The sequence below is a fragment of the Mustela nigripes genome, chromosome 3, assembly GCF_022355385.1.
Source record: "Mustela nigripes isolate SB6536 chromosome 3, MUSNIG.SB6536, whole genome shotgun sequence".
Classification (NCBI taxonomy): Eukaryota; Metazoa; Chordata; class Mammalia; order Carnivora; family Mustelidae; genus Mustela; species Mustela nigripes.
In genome coordinates, this window is record NC_081559.1 from 77,258,104 (window position 1) to 77,277,447 (window position 19,344).

Genomic DNA, 19,344 nt, shown 5'->3' on the forward strand with positions numbered 1-19,344 from the left:
TGTGGGTCAAGAACTATGCTCAGTACCTAAGTGTTTGACATGTATTATCTCATACAATTCTCTCAAAATAAAAGCTTAGTGAGTTTAAACTTTGCCCAAAGTCAAAGCTCTTAAATGAGAGGACTGAAATTCAGGATAATTAGAGTCTTTAAAGGTTTGAATTCTTAGGGTGGCTCAGTCAGTTGAGCATCTGACTCTTGGTTTTGGCAAAGGTCCTGATCTCAATGTCATGAGATTGAGCCCTATACCAGGCTCCACACAGCACAGAGTTGACTTGAGGTTCTCTCCCTCTCCTTTTGCCCCTCTCCCCATTCACGCACTCTCTCTCTAAAATAAAATTAATAAAAGCTTTCTAAAAAAAGTTTTAAATACTGGGTACTACCACCTCTCCTTCTTGTCACACTCTTGCTATTTTCAGCAAAATATTTCTCACCTTGCAGCAATCGACTTAAGCTATATATTTGCTAAATTTTCAGTATATCAGATTGCCACATTTAGACTTCTAAGTGCTACATTTAAAATGCAAGCTACGGGCGCCTGGGTGGCTCAGTTGGTTGAGCAGCTGCCTTTGGCTCAGGTCATGATCCTGGACTTCCAGGATTGAGTCCGGCATCGGGCTCCCAGCTCCTTGGGGAGTCTGCTTCTCCCTCTGACCTTCTCCTCTCTCATGTTCTCTCTCACTCATTCTCTCTCAAATAAATAAATAAAATCTTTAAAAAATAAATAAATAAAAAATAAAAATAAAATGCAAGCTACTTATCAGTGCTATAACCATATTCTTGAGAAATTAAAAATGCAAGGCACAAGTAACCAAAAAAATTCACAAAGAGTACATTATTAAATATTTTTTTAAGATTTTATTTTTAAATAAACCCAAAGTAGGGTTCAAGCTTACAACCCTGAGATCAAGAGTCTCATGCTCCACCAACTGAGCTAGCTAGGTGTCCCTAAAAGGGCATATTTTAAAATATGCCTCTTCTATTCTGTTCTTAAGTTGAAAAGTCTTAATGGCTCAAATTCAAATTCTTTCAAAAACTTAATAGCTACTATATACACAGACTAATTCAATATAAATCACCTTAACACTAGGATATTTCTAAAAGGCTTTTTAAAAAAAAGTCCTTTAAAATGCTGTTGCTTCAGCTCTTTTACATCTTTAATAAAATGCTAAGCATTCTAGGGGTGCCTGGGTGGCTCAGTGGGTTAAAGCCTCTGCCTTTGGCTCAGGTCATGATCCCAGGGTCTTGGGACCGAGCCCTGCATCAGGCTCTCTGCTCCGCGGGGAACTACTTCCCCCTCTCTCTCTGCCTGCTTCTCTGCCTACTTGTGACCTCTGTCTGTCAAATAAATAAATAAAATCTTTTGTAAAAAAATGCTAAGCATTCTAAAGACATTTTTTATCCAGCTTAAAGGGCATAAGATAATTTAAAAGATTACTTAATAATAGAAAAAAACCAATGAGCTTAGGAGTGCATGGCAGGCTCAGTTGATAAAGCATGTGACTCCTGATCTCAGGGTCATGAGTCTGAGCCCCACATTGCGCACAGAGATTACTTAGGGGAAAGAAAAAACCCCAATGAGCCTAAAATTGTTTGTAATATAATCTGTATAAAGTAATACATTCAAACTAAAAATTTAAATAAATGACTTTGGCTGGAATTTTGACCAGTCATTCAAAGAACAGTATCATGGTACAACAGCATGAAAATATGACCAAAGGCCAAGAAATCAATCTGAGTTTTAGTCTCCTCTAGTAAGTCATTTCACCTCTCTAGGCTCTCAGTTTTTTCAACTGTAAAAGAGAGTACTGAATGAAAATGCTACTGAAAGGCCATGCTATCTCTACAATTTACTTCACATATGAGAACTTCCATGTTGGATTAAACTAAGATTCTAGACTTGAGGTTCATATTTTTGAAATGTTTTTCAGGAGTTAACGTTTCAAAGCTAAAACTGATAAAAACTGTATTACCTTAAGTTCAGCAACTTGTGATGAAATATGCCACATAAGGCTCTCACTTAGGAACTTCATACCATATGGGCCTAGTAGTTCTGATAATGACCTCATTTCTGAAAGGAAATGTAGTTAATTTTATACTTTGACAGAGCAAACACTTTCAGAAAACGAATATTAACATACTGGAATGTTCCATTATAGAAGCAAATTATTAATACAAAAATCCTTAGACAAGTCTCCAGAATAAAAAAGGTAACACAAAGGTAAGTCTAAGATATAATGTATGATGATTATGTACTGAATGAATGTAATTGAATGAACATAGTCATAACAATCAAAAGCCAAAAGAATCAAGGTTTCTTCACTCTATAAAACATGTCATAGTTTCGTTCACCTGATATGTCAGAATATTCCTCTGCATTGAATGTTAATTCATTTTCTGTAGGTAAGTTCACAAATGCTTTCATTGCAGGGAAATAAGCTATATGACCATTGCTGACTTGTCTTAACAAAGTTTCCAAATACCTAAGGAGAAAAAGTAAATTTATAAAAAGGAGAAATCAATTCAAAATTTATTATGGTATACATTCCTACATAAGTTGACTGATAATAAAAATGAGCACTCATTGATAAAAAAAATAACTTCCTTAAGCAGCTTATTTCGAAGTAACTTTTTATCACTCCTAATTTCTAAATGTGCTTACCAATTTGTATATAGACTTGTAATGGTTGGTTCTCCATGACTGTCTAAATGTTGTGTTTGTTGAAGAAGAACATTATTAAATACTCTTGTAATATCAATTTGCACATAGTTTTCTATTGACTGCAGTACAGTCATGTATGCTCTTACACTTGTCAGAAGCTCTGATGGTTTTGCAATTTCCTGTGTGGCTTGATTATACATAGTCATTCCAACAATTGACCTGGCGGGAAGGGAATAAAAGAACAGACTTTGCATTTATGTAAAAGCCATTCAACATACTGATCTCTGATTAAATAAACCATAACAATTTTATTTTATTATTATTTTTTTTTTTTAAAGATTTTATTTATTTATTTGTAAGAGAGAGAGAGAGTGAGAGCAAGCCCAGGCAGACAGAGTGGAAGGCAGAGTCAGAGGGAGAAGCAGGCTCCCTGCGGAGCAAGGAGCCCGATGTGGGATTCGATCCCAGGACGCTGGGATCATGACCTGAGCCGAAGGCAGCTGCTTAACCAACTGAGCCACCCAGGCGTCCCAAACCATAACAATTTTAAATACAATTTGTTTCAAAGCCATGTAATTACTATCATTATCGTCCAAAAAGCAACCTTAAAAAAAAAAAAAAGAACACCTAAAAGCTAAAATGAGGTAGAAATATGATTTTAAAAATTCTAAGGACATCAATATTAAAATAAAATGATTTAACAATAAAGATGGTTTTTAAAAAACTTCTTTAACAGGATACACTGTCTGTAGTAGATACAATGAACTGTTTAATGCATAGCTCAAATTCATCTGGCACTATTACATGCCAGTAGTTTTTTTTATGCTTTATACAGATCATCCTCATATTTAATAACCCTATGATATAGTTATTATCACCACCATTTCACAAATTTAAAAAAAAAAAAACAAAAACCTAAGGCTCAGAACTCAAGGAAACTGAGTAAGTTCACTCTTTTTGGAAGTAGTGGGTCTAGGGTTTAAGCCCACATCTGCCTATCGTGCTGCCACTCAACAAAATGCATGACAGTTAAAACAAGGCAATAAACAAAAAACTTCTTGGTTTTTTAATCATTGGCAGCACATAAAACACAGTTGCATTATGTTTATATCCCAATAAACTGTACGCCTAAAAGGAAACACAAATTTTGAAAATATTTTCCAACCTGATTTTTCCCTCCATTGACCACCTCTATCTTACCATCTTTAAAACTCCCTAAGCATTAGATATGTAAAGATCTTAAACTTGCATCTCTAAGGATAAATCCTTAAAGAGAACGACAAACTCCATCAATAGAAAATAATCCCAGACGTGCACCTGGGTGGCTCAGTAGGTTAAAGCCTCTGCCTTCAGCTCAGGTCATGATGGAGTCCCCGCAACGGGCTCTCTGCTCAGCAGGGAGCCTGCTTCCTCCTCTCTCTGCCTGCCTCTCTGCCTACTTGTGATCTGCCTGTCCAATAAGTAAATAAAATCTTTTTAAAAAAGAAAAAATCCCAGAAGACCAACTCAAGGTTAGTAGGTGCTATCTTTGTATATAACCCCTAAAGCCCTAAAACTGTGCTCAAGTGATCAGCAAATATCAACCAACTAATACGAGCTATTTGTTTTGGCATAAAAATCTTTCCCAGGTAAACAAGTTTACAGCTTGGCCTTGATTCTCGTAACTAAGTAGATGTTTTGTTAAACGAGTATCTGTTTCTCTGTGGATTAACAGACCAGACTACGTACAGAGAAAAAAAAAGGGAGTGGAAAGTGAACCCTCTCTTCCACCCACCACTCTAACAACCCCCACCAAGTTGAGAATATTTAATAAATACCAGAGTGCATAATAACCTTTTGGTCTAAATGCTATTCTGGGTTTCACTGTCAGGATGCCTGCCTTACTAAAGGAAAGCAACAGAGAGTCTTAAACACCTGGCTAACTGATGACTTAACACACAATTTAATGCCACTTATATATTCTCCTATTTTGCTCTCCAATTGTTGTAGTCTTCTCATGAACTGTAGCTCTAAGCTTTATACTATTTCATTACTACTTATAGTACTTAACACAATGTCAAGCATATGGTACAAATACTATTTGTTAATGACTATAAAACTGTGAAAAATCCTTGGCTAAATTTTGTTTTATAAATTGCTCTAAGGCCTTCCAAGAAAAACTTCTCAAATCAATTGACATTTTCTTCAATAATTAAGTGTATAACTTTAGAAAAAAGGTTGGAGCAACATTTTTAAAATTGAAAGGTTTCTGATATCACAGACAGTATGACTTCAAGAAACATATTATGTAAGACTTAAAAATCTCTAATTAGGAATGCCTTGAGAGTCTAGAATTCTACTGGTCTAAGAGCATACATGTGAATTCAGAGAAGATAAGAATTCACCTAGTCCTGATGTTTTTAAACATTTAACTGTAACCAACTAAAAGATATGCATTTCGCATCACGATCAGTACAAACATACATATGTATAAGTGAAGAGTTTCAAGAGCAGTATTTATATTCACGTGCAGTGCATGGATATTTTTCTTCTATTCTTCCCTGTTTCTTTTCCTCCCTGCCTCTTCTTTCTTTTTTTAAACACTGACTGCAACTTTATACATTGACCTCATGACCCTACTTGGTTGTTACCTGTCAGGTGAAATACACTAATTTGCTCCAGTCTTCCCATTTAGCTTATAAGGAACTTAAGGCACACAAAGAGTAACTGGCTTATCCAGTGCTACAACTAGTTAATAACAAGTATGGGACAAGAATATGAATAACTTAAGTAATTTCTAGTTCACTATTCTCTGTGGTTCCCCATTCATTACTCTTCGTACTGTATCAGTTCTAATACTTTTCCTCATAAAAGTAAACACTGTATGGATATGAAGAACATGACAAACTCATTAACTGAACCAACAAAAGTAGTTTATAGTCTTTCTTACTTAGTAAAGCGGATTTCCAGATGAGAAGTCAAATATTCTCGTGGGGTAAACGTATGCTCCCAAACTACCATGTTTGGTACATAATTTATAGAGAAACACAATTCAGAAAGTGCAGTGTGCAATTTATCAAGGCTGAAAAAATATTAATAAACAATAAAATTTTCAACAGTTCACCATAGCAATACAAAATTACTTTTATAAACACATCAGACCTTATTGGGGGATAATAATTGCAGAATTCAGTTTTCTTCTTTCCTAAACTGACAAGTTCAAAACCCTAAGGGACATTACTAACATGAGAGCAGCTTTTTAAAGACAGTATCACTCATTTGTTTCTCCATTCAGATGATAATGACTATAATGATTTAATATAAATAAGAGCTATTACATGCTCATAAAAACGATCATTTCCAAACCTTGCTATAGTCTCTGTACCAGAGAAAGAAAGTTGTCTATAAAATAACCAACAGCTTGCTCAACATAAAAAAAGCAATTAAGTAGGAAATTTAAACAAAACATATGTTCATGTATTACTCTCCACCATTCCTACCCTCCAAACAAACACACAATCTTTAATAATATCTAGTCTGATATATTCACTCTAAAATTGATGTAGGTTCTAATATAATGCATACCAAAATAAAGTCTCAGGCTATCTGATTTTAAAGAAATGGAAAACTATGGCTTGCTTTTATAGCATACCCCCCAAATTTTTAGACAAATTCTTTGCCTTCAGTATTCGGTATAGACAAAGTATTCAGTACAAACAAAGTATATAAGTATAAATAAAATATACAAATAAAGTATTTAGTAAAGGCAAATATTACCTACTACATGAATTTTCTTCAAAAATCCAAAGTCTGTTTTTGGAAATAAGCATTAACTATTTGAGTTCACAAACATAAAATAATAATAAATGAGAAATTAAGAATTTACAATTACTAGCATTCCCTCAGTACTAATGCCATACAAAAAATGAAAAACTTCTACCTGTAACAAAAAGATATAATAAAAGTGGATGGCTTACTTGGTCACTACCAGCCTGTTTTTCCTCATACTCTCAACTCCTGGCTTTTCCCTTTCAGGTTCCCCTTTCTTACCAGTCTGTTTTTTTGACTTCTTATTCACTGCTTGACTAATGGTTTTGGCACAATGCTTGGGTAGCAACTATTTAAAAAGAAATGAAATCTTACATTAACCAATTATTTTGAAAAAGCACTAACAATTTAAGCAAACCTTACGTGAATCCAGACAATGTAGCAAATACCATCTAGCACTAAGGTGAGATGTAGTTCACCTAGCTAGCTTGGGGAGCTCACACAGTTTGGTAGAAAAGAGAAAACAGGTAAATCTTATGTGAAGAAAGCTTCATAGAGGAAGTTATTATCAAAGCAAAAGTTTAAAGGATAAGTAAAAACAGACTAGGCAAGCAAAGAATGAGAACATTTTACTGGAAGGAAAAGTTCAAAATTTAGTGAGAACTACTAGGTGGTAAAAAGCATCAAGTACAGGGTGAAGTAGACAGTTTGAGCTATGAGGAAGGTATATGAACACCAAGCTACAGGTTGTCTTTTAAACAGTAAGTAATCCTAAAGACAGTGGCAATTTTTTTAAAAACCTAAAAATGGAGTTTTATAAGAGTGAGGTAATGAGATTTACTAAGAGTTTAATGAAAAAGAAAAATTAAAAAATAACTGGCTAACAGTTATTTTTCCTGTCTGTAAGAAAACATGTGAATTATTACCTGGTCACTAAGAGTACACTGTTCTGTGCAAATATCAGTGATGAGATTTCGAGCTTGTTTGGCCATTTCATCCAAGAACATATTACATAAGGAAAGACTGCGATCTCCAATATGATGCCGCTGTCAAAGCAGAATAATAACAACAATAAGAAAAGTTATTAAGAAAGCGGTTTGAATTAAAATATTTTTTAAATAAACATGGAAAATAAAGTCTATTGTACACTGAGGAGTGGGGGGTAAGGAACATTCTAGATCACCTTTATCTCTTGGAACAACTAACCTACCATATTGTATTTATATAGCTGATGTAAAGTATTTGGTGACTGTACAAGTTTTAAGTATGATTAGAGGGATCTTAGAGTATTGGTATTTTCTTTTACATGAAAAACTATTAACTTAATTTTCAGTTTTTGCAAGGTCCTACATCTGGGTCTTAAAAATTAAACTATCAAACAGAGGATGTGAAAGAACACATTTAGAATAATGTTTTCTAATCTTAACTGATACACACATGAACACACATATATATTTATTACACATACATAAGATCTTGACACAACAAATAACTTCCTAGTTATAGAAAAGCTTCAATATTTAATTAAAATTGTTAGACATGAGGTCAGTAAAACAAAGAAAAAAGCATTCAACTCCCTAAAATCAACTCCAAACCAGAGGAGAAAAAAAGCTAACCATGCATTTTCTGAACACAACTTGGCGGGGGTGGGGAGGGTGAGGGGGGTGGGCAGGGAGCATTATTTTAATTTTCAAGAGATTAGATATGTGTACGTAGACATATACTCACTCAAATTCATCCATCTCTCTCTACAGGATTCTGTAACTAAAACCTTTAGTTTTGGTGGCTATCATAATAATTTAATAGGTTTTTCTTGTCAGTGATAACTGGAAAGTTGAGTATATAATGCCATAAAATTCTGCACTCCAAATTTATACTTCATACAGAGAGAAATTTTTTAAAGTTTACCTTACCAGATCTTCCATAATTACATAACAAATATACAGTTTACATATGGTATTTCTATGTTGCTAATAAATGTAAATATACAACATAAATATACATATACAAATATAAATGTAAATATAAAATATATAAATAAATGTAATATATAAGAATATAAAAATACTTAAACAGCTAAAGTAACTGTTCCTAGATGATCTATCATGATATTTTAATGTATTTTATTATAAATGCCCCTGAATACTTTAAAAGGAAGCCAAATCAAAAGGAATCCCCAGCTCAGATACAATTAAATATTGGTTCACTTTACTTAAGGAAAGTTTTCAAATTATAAACATTCAGGGTTTTATTTAATCAAATTCTGACTCTTGAACCCCTTGCTATCATTTATTCCTCAAAACAATACAAAACACTGAATTAGCATTTCTTCAAATTTACTGGACTTATTTAAAATACAAATCTGATATTACTATTCCCCTTCAATGCTCAGAAATGCTGAAATTGGATGAAAATAACAACTGAACTCTCTCCATGATCTGCCTCAGCCTCTGGCGACAATACTGAAAACAGATTTGGGGAGAACAATGTCAGAAGCAGAAAGACCACTTAGGAAACTACAACAGTAATGCAGGAAAAAAGATGTGGCTTTGACAATAATGATAAGTGGTAGGAGTTTGGATATATGAAGCCTGAAAAGGCTTCAAAGGATGGTGATGGGGTAACATGCAGAGTATCATGGACATGTTACATTTCAGATGGCTAAAAATACCTAAATTCCAGCAGAATATCCAGAAAATCAAGATCTGAAAGCTCTGGGATGGAGACAAAAATCTGGGAGACATTAGAAATACACTAAGTTAAATAAACCAGATACAAAAAGACAAATACTACATGGTTCCACCCATATAAACCACCTAGACTAACCAAATTTTTTGACAGAAAACAGACTAGAGGATATCAAGAGTTAGAAGAATGAGAAATTACTACTTAATAATTATAAGGTTTCTGCTTGGGATGACAAAAGTTTTGGAAATGATATTAGTGGTGGTTGCACAATACTGTGAAATTAATTAATGCCACTGTACTGCACATTTAAAAATAACACATGGCACACTTTTAGCTCATATATAACATTATCTGTCTGTATGCAGACAGATACAGATAGATTTTAATCACAGTTTTTTAGAAGAAAAAAAAATAAGAACAGAGTGCAAATTGTTGAAGATTTAAATGCCTGGGTGAGAAATTTTTACCTTTTCCATATGCAAGAGACAATCACTGAGGATTCTTCAAGAAGGAAAGAGACACTCTGGTGGCAGTGTATTAGACAGTCTTAAAGGCAGAAATACTGAAGGTAAGAGAACTATTTAGGAGTACATATGAAGAGTATTGCAAATTTGAGCTACAAGAGTGACCAAAGCAACGGAAAGTAGAAGACAGATTCAAGAAATGAAACCAGACAAATAAAATTAAGAGGACTTCATGGGTAATTTAATGGGAAGGATGATTATGATGAAGAGTTAATACTATATCTTAGGTATAAAGCTTCAGGATAAAATCTATTATACCTAAAAACTGTATAAAAGTATTAAATTTGGTGGTGTTGATATCCTCACAGGTAACAACCCTAAAAGCAGTCCCTACTAAACTTCCTGCAGGTTAACCTTGTCTCAGAGTTGGCTTCCAAAGCGCTAATGGAATACAATCTGCAACAGATGTTACCTAATGTTTCAAGATAGTAATAATGCTACTGCTTGTCAGTTTCTTTTCTCCAAGTTCTGTAGTTCTAAGAGATTCAACACTAAGTTAAACTATAAAGAAACAGACCATTTAATTTTAATATATAGTCTCACCACACTTACAAAGTGACATTTCTTCTTTAAAGATCAGAAGAAATACTGAGTACATATTTGATACTTATTACTGATAAAAATACTGAGTAGTCCAATTATTTAATAACTATGTGTGTCTGTGTGTATGTCTTACAAATACTACACTTGATCTTAGCCAAAAGGCCAAGAAGCAATTGTCTTACAAATGCTAATGTTAATTTTGTTTACCATATCTATCATATTAACAAGTGAGTGAAATTCCACTTTGACACGCTTATGTTTAGTCAGTAATCTATACATTCAATTTTCAACTCTTTTCAATTAACAGTTTAAGAGAAAAAGTAAGCATACAAAATCAATTACTGTATATAACTTTACCATAAATATGAATACCTGACCTGTCATTTAATAAATGTAATTCTAAGTGACATTATGATATATTCTTAAAAATAAGTATGTGCATTTATCCATCCATCCAAATAAACACTACATTTATTTTAATCTATTCAAACATCGTTCTGATTCTGCATAAAGAGAAATTAGGTAGGAAGCTAGATTAGGTAATTATGAAATCTAGCCAGCTACATGTTTGGGCTAGTATACTCTGCATACCACATAAATCACAGTACTATCCTGAAATTACCTCTTCTGGACACAGTTCATGTGTGCAACTCATAAAATGAGTGCAAAGTAGTGGAAATGCAATTGAATATCTTGACTGAGAGGGTAACTCCAAACACTGTTGAAACATCTTCTCAAAAGCACGGCTATAAAAACTATATGAGGAAACAAATTAAAAATTAGAATCACCATTTTTACAGTTAAAAATTTTATGATATAATACTTAGTTAATTTAACTGGATTCCAGGGAACAAAAGTTATCAACTGGTAGCCTTTATTTCCTTAAGAAGAGAGTAGTTATTTTTCCAAAGAGTATCTTTTATATACCAACAATCATTACAGAGTAATAAAAATATAATTTTCATAATAGTAAGTTTTAAAATAAAAAACTTCAACAAAAAATAAACCATATCTATGGCTTATGAATACAGGACATTCAAATCTCACACTACCAAATCTTATCAAAGGCAAGTCACTATCAATTAGTAAGAAACATCACTATTTTATTGTACCACTAAGAAAGAAAAACACTGTTAATTAAACAATGCTGTACCATCAATTTCAAATTACTTCCCGATTTTGGAGATATTAAACATAAAAGAATATGAGCAATAAAATGTAGTACATCTTGGAATAGTAAGACAACCAGAAGTAGTAAACATGTATTTATTTTGGATATAACAGATAAAATAGGAAAGTGATGAGAAAAAAATAGATAAAAGTTACTTAGGGATAAAAGTTAAGTATGACTGAAAATCACAAGTTTTAAACATTACTCAAAGTATTTTTATTTCCAAGGAAGGGGAACAGGATTTTTTAATTGCAGTAGCTTCCTTTTACCAAAAGGAACCTTTCTGTAGCTCAAATACATGTAAACATAAAATGTTCCATTTTCTTTTCAAGTCAGACAACAGTATAGGATTCCAAATAATCTTAAAATTCTTGCAAATTTGTCATGTGATATATTTTGTTTCAGTGACAAATTATGTTTCAGAGGTTTTTTTTGTTTGTTTGTTTGTTTGTTTGTTTTGGTTTGTTTTGTTTCAGTTTTTTTAAGAAACCTCTCATGCATTCCCTATCTGGTAATTTGGATTTCTTTTGCAATACTGCTAATTAAAGCTATCTTAACAAACTGCCCAAATCAATGTGGACTGGAGTATCTTCCAAAATAAAAAAAAATGAGAAGCTGTTTGTAATAACAGCTTCTCAATACACACAAACAACTACCACTATCCATTGAGATTCTCAGCATTGTAGAAATAAAGGGACACACTAGGTTACTCCAATTAGCTTCCATACAGGGAAAAAAAACCAAGATGATACAGAGTTGATACTGCCCAGCTTTGGAGCCAGAATAATTATGTATGAAACCTGGTCCTACTCTTTATTGGTCTGATCACAATCAAGTTCATTTATTCATTTAAACATTTATTAAACACCTACTATGGTAGACACTAAAAAACCAAAAACCTGACCTGAACTTCCTTCAAGGACCACCTTATGTGGGGGGAAAAGGAGGGAAAAAAAGGGGCGCCTTGATGGCTCAGGGGGTTAAGCCTCTGCCTTCAGCTCAAGTCATGATCTCAGGGTCCTGGGATCGAGCCCCACATTGGGCTTTCTGCTCAGTTGGGAGCCTGCTTCCCCTTCTCTCTCTGCCTGCCTCTCTGCCTACTTGTGATCTCTCTCTCTGTCAAACAAATAAATTAAATCTTTGAAAAGAAAAAAGAGAAAGAGAAGGAAGAAAATAATTAAAGAGGCTATGACAGGAACAAAGGAAAACAGAGGAAAATGGAGGGAGTAGTCACCACATCATCATAGCATTAATATCTAATTACTACAGAGTGAAATTACTTGTTATTTTATTTCCGACATTTGTTCTACTTAACCCTGAGTCACAACTTTTTTTCCTTAATCTAATGATGCAAAAGAGGATCTTAAGGCAATCTGAAGTGACAGTTTTTTACCTCCACACAAAAAAGTATAAAAATAAATTCACAACAGTAAGAGCTGCTCTTACATAGAATTTAAAAAAAAAAAAAAAAGGTCCCTACTTGGTAGACTTCCTTTTGTTGTCAACGATTCCTTTTTTTTTTTTTTTTTTTTTTTAAGATTTACTTTTATGTTTTTTTTATGTAATCTCTACATCCAACATTGGGCTCAAACCCATATTAAGATCAAGAGTTGTATGAGCCAGCCAGACCCCTCTATTCCCTTTATTCTTAAGAGTTTGTTACTGAGGGACACCTGGAAGCAGGGAGCCTGCTTCCTCCCCACCCCCTCTCTCTGCCTGCCTCTCTGCCTATTTGTGATCGCTGTTTGTCAAATAAATAAATAAAATATATTTTTTAAAGACTATTACTGAATGGTCTCAAGGACAACACTATCATAATAACAATAAACAAAGGTATCTTTACATACTAAAAATGTCAAATTCTGATACAAAAAAAATTACCACATACCAAAATATGGAGAGATCTGATGTTTCCACCAACATTTCCACCAAGGAATCTACCATCTTTGTATGAAAAATTATTGTATTCATCATCTTTCCAAGTTCTCTGTGATCTGCAAGGCCAAGTGAAGCCTTAGAAACACTAGTATATGCCTGTGAAAGTAAAAAACAAAAGTAGTTTAAGCAAAGACCAATGACTTTACCCTTGACATTCTACAGGGAAAAAAAAAAACACATTATCAAAAATTTTTTGATTTTTATTTTGATGTTGTATCAGTAACATCACCTTTTTAAAGCTGTCAATAGTGACTCAAACTTGAAATTCCTATCAAAAAATTCTTTAAATAAATAGAAATACTACTGCCAATAAAGTAAAATCTAATATATGGGTCATTCATCTAGAACCCCAAAGGAACAGAAGTTATAATATCAAAAGTATAAAACAGTGCATTGTCAAGCTAGATCCACCGAAAGAAATTTTCAATCTAGTTTGAGAGAAAAAATACAGGTGATACACTCACATGAAAGTAAAGATTGTACATGTTAATTCACTGAGGTTTTAGATTATAGTAATTAAAACATACTGTACTAATTGATGAATTCTAGAAAAGAAATGAAAATCGTAAAAATTAGTGTAGGTTGAGCAATGTGATAGAACTTAACCAAAACCATCACAATGGGTGTACAGGGAAATAAATTCTACTATAAGGGTACCAAATCAAGAGGAAAAATCTGTCCACGGACAGTGGGCATTCCAGAAAGGTACAAAACAAGAAGAGAAAGAGTGTCTATAGAATAAATACTGTTCACTATGACTACAATTAAAATGAAAAGAGGAGAAATAAAATGGTGTAAGAAGAGATTCAACCAGATCATGTAGACCCCTGCAAAACACATTAAAGAATTTAAACCTTTTGGTGAACCAAAGGTTCTGTGCAGTGGTCAATTTGTGTTTTAGAAACATTATTCTATGTGGAGGAGGGAACTAGGGAAAGGTGGACAGAAAGGGAATAGAAGGCAGCCGTGGCAATAATCCAGACAGGATTATGATGGTCTCTTCTACAATGGTGGTAGTTCAAAAGAGTTTCATCTGGGAAATCATTAGATAGGCGGGCAACAGAAGAATTATGAATGATGGCCAGGATTCTGGTGTTGTGAGATACTCCTTCATGGATCTCACGTGTGCCTACACATCTTCGATATGTAAGAATTCAACTACTCAGGCCATTTCTGAGAGTACTTGTACTTTGTACTTGCAAGTACTTTGTAAAACTTGAGGAAATGAGGCGGTATCTACCTCTGGATCAAAGAGCTAGTATGCTTACTGTTGATACAACAGAGGGTTCATCAAATTCAGTGTTCCTTAGCTGCAACAGAAACCTACTGCATACATAGCATTCATCTGGGTCATGGAAGCTAGAGAAAAAAAAATGATACATATATGTTGATGCTCATGCTGCTTCCTGTGCAATGAATAAAATCCTTTGTCCTTGATGCAGGGGCCCCATGTCTTCTGCCAATTTCTATCAAACAGTAGAGACTAAATAATTATTTCCTTGTACAAAAATTATTTCCTTGTATAAAAATTATTTCCTTGTATAAAAATTATTTCCTTGTATAAAAATCAAATCTCAGCCCCTACAATGGCAAGGGGCTACAACATGGATGGTGACAAAATGACAAAATTAATTTAAAAGACTCATTTGAAGTATTTAACAACAATGAAAGAGAAAACAGGTCATCTAAAAAAAAAAAAAAAGGTTTAAATAAAAGTAAGGTAAGAACAACCTAAGTAAATTTAATGACAGAAGGGAAGAAGATAAATGAAAGTAACCAAAGATAATTAAGAGACTAGGGAATACATAAGGGAACGAGATGCCTGAGGAAACAGGAAAAAAAATGACAAAAAATACATGGACAAAGAATTCCTCAAAGAATAGAAAAAAGGAGAAAAATCAAAATGACCTAAAAAACACCAATGACTTAAGGATTAAATTCGGACTCCAGTTGAAGGCAAAACGCAATTCTAAAATTCTCCAAAGGCTTACCCTTCTGGTCCTGCAATACTCAAGAATTACTGATATCTGTGTACCTGTCTGGCCATGTGCTTATACTAAACTCTTATCCTTATATCTGATCATTGAGTCAGATCATTCATCACTCTTGTAAAGATTTGTTCCTTCTTGTAGTAATATTTAACACTAAAAAGTTTCTTTACTTGTCCTTTCCTCGTTATTTGCCCTTTTCCTGTGTCTAAGCTTATTTTCCTATTCAATTTCTACCCATCTTTCAATGGGCAAAATGATGCTTTCTCTATAAAATCATTATTAGCAATTCCAACTTGAAAAAATCTTTCTTCCTTCTAAGAAAACTACAGTTAATTTATAATCATATTCTGCCAGCAGCATCTTTTAAGTTAATCTTTTAAATTTTCAACTGCTATTTAATTTTTCATTATCTTTAATGCCTGTCTCCACAACCAGATTTATAACACCCTTAAAAGAAGATCTGTACTCTTCTCCAGATTATATAATACTGCTCAATATTTTATTTCTGGAATCCTATGGCCTAGTCTGTAGGTGTGGTACTTTTCTTCATCACCTCTGCTAACGTTCTGGATTCTGGTTACTACCTCACAACTTACATTTTTATCCTTTCCCTCAGACAAGACTTCTCTGGCTTACTTATATGCCCCACTATTTTCTTCCTTAGTATGCTTTAGCCCACTGTCACTAAAAATTAAGAGTTATGCAGTAGAAAAGTGGCTATATGTCCCACTCATGATTATGAGCAATGTTATGGGTTAAATTGGGTCCACAAAAAATATGCTGAAGTCATAGTCCCCAGTTTCTCAGAATGTAACCATATCTAGAAACAGGGTCTTTACAGGGGCAATCAAGTTAAAAATGAGGTCGTAAGAGTGGACCCTAATCCATTATCACTGGAATCCTTATAAAAAAGGAAAAATTTGGACACAGAGATATGCACAGAAGACTGTATAGAGACAGGGACAATGCGATTAGAGTGACCCATCTACCAGCCAAAACATCAAAGTTTGCCAGCAAATTACCAGGAGCTAGAAAAAAGCCTGGAAAAGATTTTCCCTCATAGCCCTAAGAAAGAATCAACCCAGCTGACACATTGATTTAGGACTTCCAGCTTCCAGAATTATAAAATAATAAATTTCTGTTGTTTAAGCTACCAGCTTTGGTACTGTTAGGGCAACCCTAGCAAACTAATAAAAGCAAGAATACAACACACGAAAGAATCATACAGCAGGTGATATTATTATAATAATCTTATAAAAATTTAGAAAAACTTAGATATACCAGTTCTACACTCTTAATGCTACAGAAATGTTTTATATTCTGCCATATAACTAAACACAGATAAATTCTCAAGTGAATCCTTCAAATGAGTAAGTTAATAATCCCAAAAGTATTTAATAAGGGCAAATTCAAAATGTACCTTAACTCTCTAAAATTTTCTAAACCCAAATGTTGGTTTAGGCACTCTCACAAACTGACAGCAGGAGACTTAAATAGTTCAAGCTTTTTAATGATGAGTGACTCTCCAAATTTTAAATGTGTACATTCTGTAGCACAGCAATTTCACTTTTTATTTTCATTTTATATGCTCTTAGTTCTATACTGTTTCACAGCTTTTGTTAAAATAAAATGTTAATATCTAAACTTTATTTTTTTTTAAGATTTTATTTATTTGACAGTGAGAGACAGCGAGAGAGGGAACACAAGCAGTGGGAGAGGAAAAAGTAGGATCCTTGCAGAGGAGGGAGCCCGATGCGGGAGGCTTGATCCCAGGACCACCCAGGCACCCCAAACTTTATTTTTAAAGGGAAAAAAAAAACCTATTATATATACACATTTAATATTTTGGCGTGGTGGTGTTTTAAGTGTTCCTCCCTGATTTCCCACTAACCAACTCTGCAAACTCAGGCAAGTTACTTAATACTAGTAGCCTCACTTATAAAATCATCTCCAAATGTATACAACCATAGAACAAAGAACAAGTGTGAGAAAAATTCCTTTGTATTTTGAGGTTGGAAGGAACCTAAGGGCAGAATTACCTCAGGTAATAGAAAGGTATGCTCTTTCTAGGAATCCTTCCTGAGACTGAGTTGATCTAAAAATCTCTTCCACCAACACATACTGGTTGATAAAAATCTCTTCTACCAACACATTTTACTTTTTAATTAAACAAATAAAAATTAATTTAAATTGCAGAACCATGGGTGTGTATATTACAATTTCATTTACTATTTGAACACCTAAACGGATATAAACCACTTATTAAATGCATTTCTGAGGTATGAAAGTGGGAAAAGTACAAACTACTTTACCTCTGGGTATTCTGACATCTTATAATGAGAACATACTACTATTATTTTAAAATATACATATTTTAAAAATATTCAGTTACTGAAAAACTGCGCCACAGTTTTCACATAATTACTAGAAGAATTTACAGGGAATTAAATTTCATTATGAAATTTACAGTTATACAAAGATTTTAAGCTTGAATTTTAAAAGTCCTCTAAAACTGGGGCACCTGGGTGGCTCAGTAGGTTAAAGCCTCTGCCTTCGGCTCAGGTCATGATCCCTGGGTCCTGGGATCGAGCCCCGCTTCAGGCTCTCTGCTTGGCAGGGAGCCTGCATCTCCTCTCTCTCTGCCTGCCTCTCTGCCTACTTGTGATCTCTAAAGAAAAATTTAAAAAAAAAAAAGTCCTCTAAACTATTTATGTGTCATATATTAAATGAAAACTTTTAAAGTCTACTACCATTTATTTCTGCATTTCAGAAAAATGAAGCTTTTGGCACTATATCAGGGGACAGTAAACTACAGCCTGTGAGCTGGATGCTTGTTCTTGTTCCTTCATAAAGACATCTAGATAGATCTGGATAGCTAACAAGAACTTGAAAAGGTGCTCAACATCATTGATCATCAGGAAAATGCAAATCAAAAGTATAATGAGATGTCACCTCACATCTATTAGAAAAGCTATTGACAAAAACACAAGGCAAAAATGTGGAGAAAAGGAACCTTCATGCACTCCTGGTGGGAATGTAAATGGATGCAGCCACTATAAAGTTGTCTATATAGTATACAGTCTACAGTATAGAGATGTCTACAGTATAGAGATGCCTCAAAAATTTAGAATTACCATATGATCCAGTAATTCCATTTCTAGATATTTATCTGAAGGAAATGAAAACACTCACTCAAAAAGATATCTATAAACCCAAGTTCATATGCAGCACTATTTACAACAGCCAAGACATGGAAATAGCCTAAGTGGCAATCAATGGATAAACAGATGAAGAATTGGTGGTGTAAACACACACACACACACACACACACACGGGAATATTATTCCAACCAAAGAATGGGGTAATCCTGCCACCTGTGACAATATGGGTGGACCCGGAAGGCATTATACTAGGTGAAGAATGTCAGACACAGTAAGTCAAAGACCAAATGAACTCATTTATATGTGGAATTTAAAAAAAAAAAAAAACACCAAATACTTAAAACTAAATGTACAATAGACAACGGACTGCTGGTTGCCAAAGGTGGGGAGCCAGAGTTGGGCAATATGGCTGACGGTAACCAAAAGTTACAGACTCCCAGTTATAAAATAAGTAAGTCCTGGAGATGTTATGTACAGTATGATGACTGTATCAGTAAAACTGTATTGCATATTTGAAAGTTGCTAAGAAAAGTAGGTCTTAAAAGTTCTCAGAAGAAAAAAAATTCCTAATTATGTGTGGTGATAAATGTTAACTAGACTTATTATGATCATGTTGCAATATGAATGAATCATTATGTTGTAAACCTGAAACTAATATATTGTTATATGTTGATTATATCTTAATTAAGAAAACTGTTTCTTCTATGAGGTAAAAACTATAGTTAGTTAGGGGCGCCTGGGTGGCTCAGTGGGTTAAGCCACTGCCTTCGGCTCAGGTCATGATCTCAGGATCCTGGGATCGAATCCTGCATCGGGCTCTCTGCTCAGCAGGGAGCCTGCTTCCTCCTCTCTCTCTCTCTGCCTGCCTCTCTGCCTACTTGTGATCTCTCTGTCAAATAAATAAATAAAATCTTAAAACA

At 33.9% G+C, this 19,344-nt stretch overlaps 1 protein-coding gene and 1 pseudogene across 4 annotated transcripts in view; both read right to left on the reverse strand.

The window, feature by feature from the left end:
• NCKAP1 (NCK associated protein 1) overlaps window positions 1-19,344 on the reverse strand; it is a 100,630-nt gene that overhangs the window by 25,052 nt on the left and 56,234 nt on the right. For all 4 annotated transcript variants that reach the window (XM_059394301.1, XM_059394299.1, XM_059394298.1 and 1 more), the window contains 8 exons: window positions 13,223-13,368; window positions 10,786-10,918; window positions 7,335-7,454; window positions 6,618-6,757; window positions 5,591-5,722; window positions 2,662-2,880; window positions 2,352-2,482; window positions 1,973-2,070 (listed from right to left, as the gene is read on the reverse strand). In XM_059394301.1, the coding sequence (XP_059250284.1) occupies window positions 1,973-2,070; window positions 2,352-2,482; window positions 2,662-2,880; window positions 5,591-5,722; window positions 6,618-6,757; window positions 7,335-7,454; window positions 10,786-10,918; window positions 13,223-13,368 (1,119 nt within the window). The remainder of the gene's footprint in view (window positions 1-1,972; window positions 2,071-2,351; window positions 2,483-2,661; window positions 2,881-5,590; window positions 5,723-6,617; window positions 6,758-7,334; window positions 7,455-10,785; window positions 10,919-13,222; window positions 13,369-19,344) is intronic.
• LOC132014629 (U2 spliceosomal RNA) lies at window positions 10,248-10,337 on the reverse strand (annotated as a pseudogene).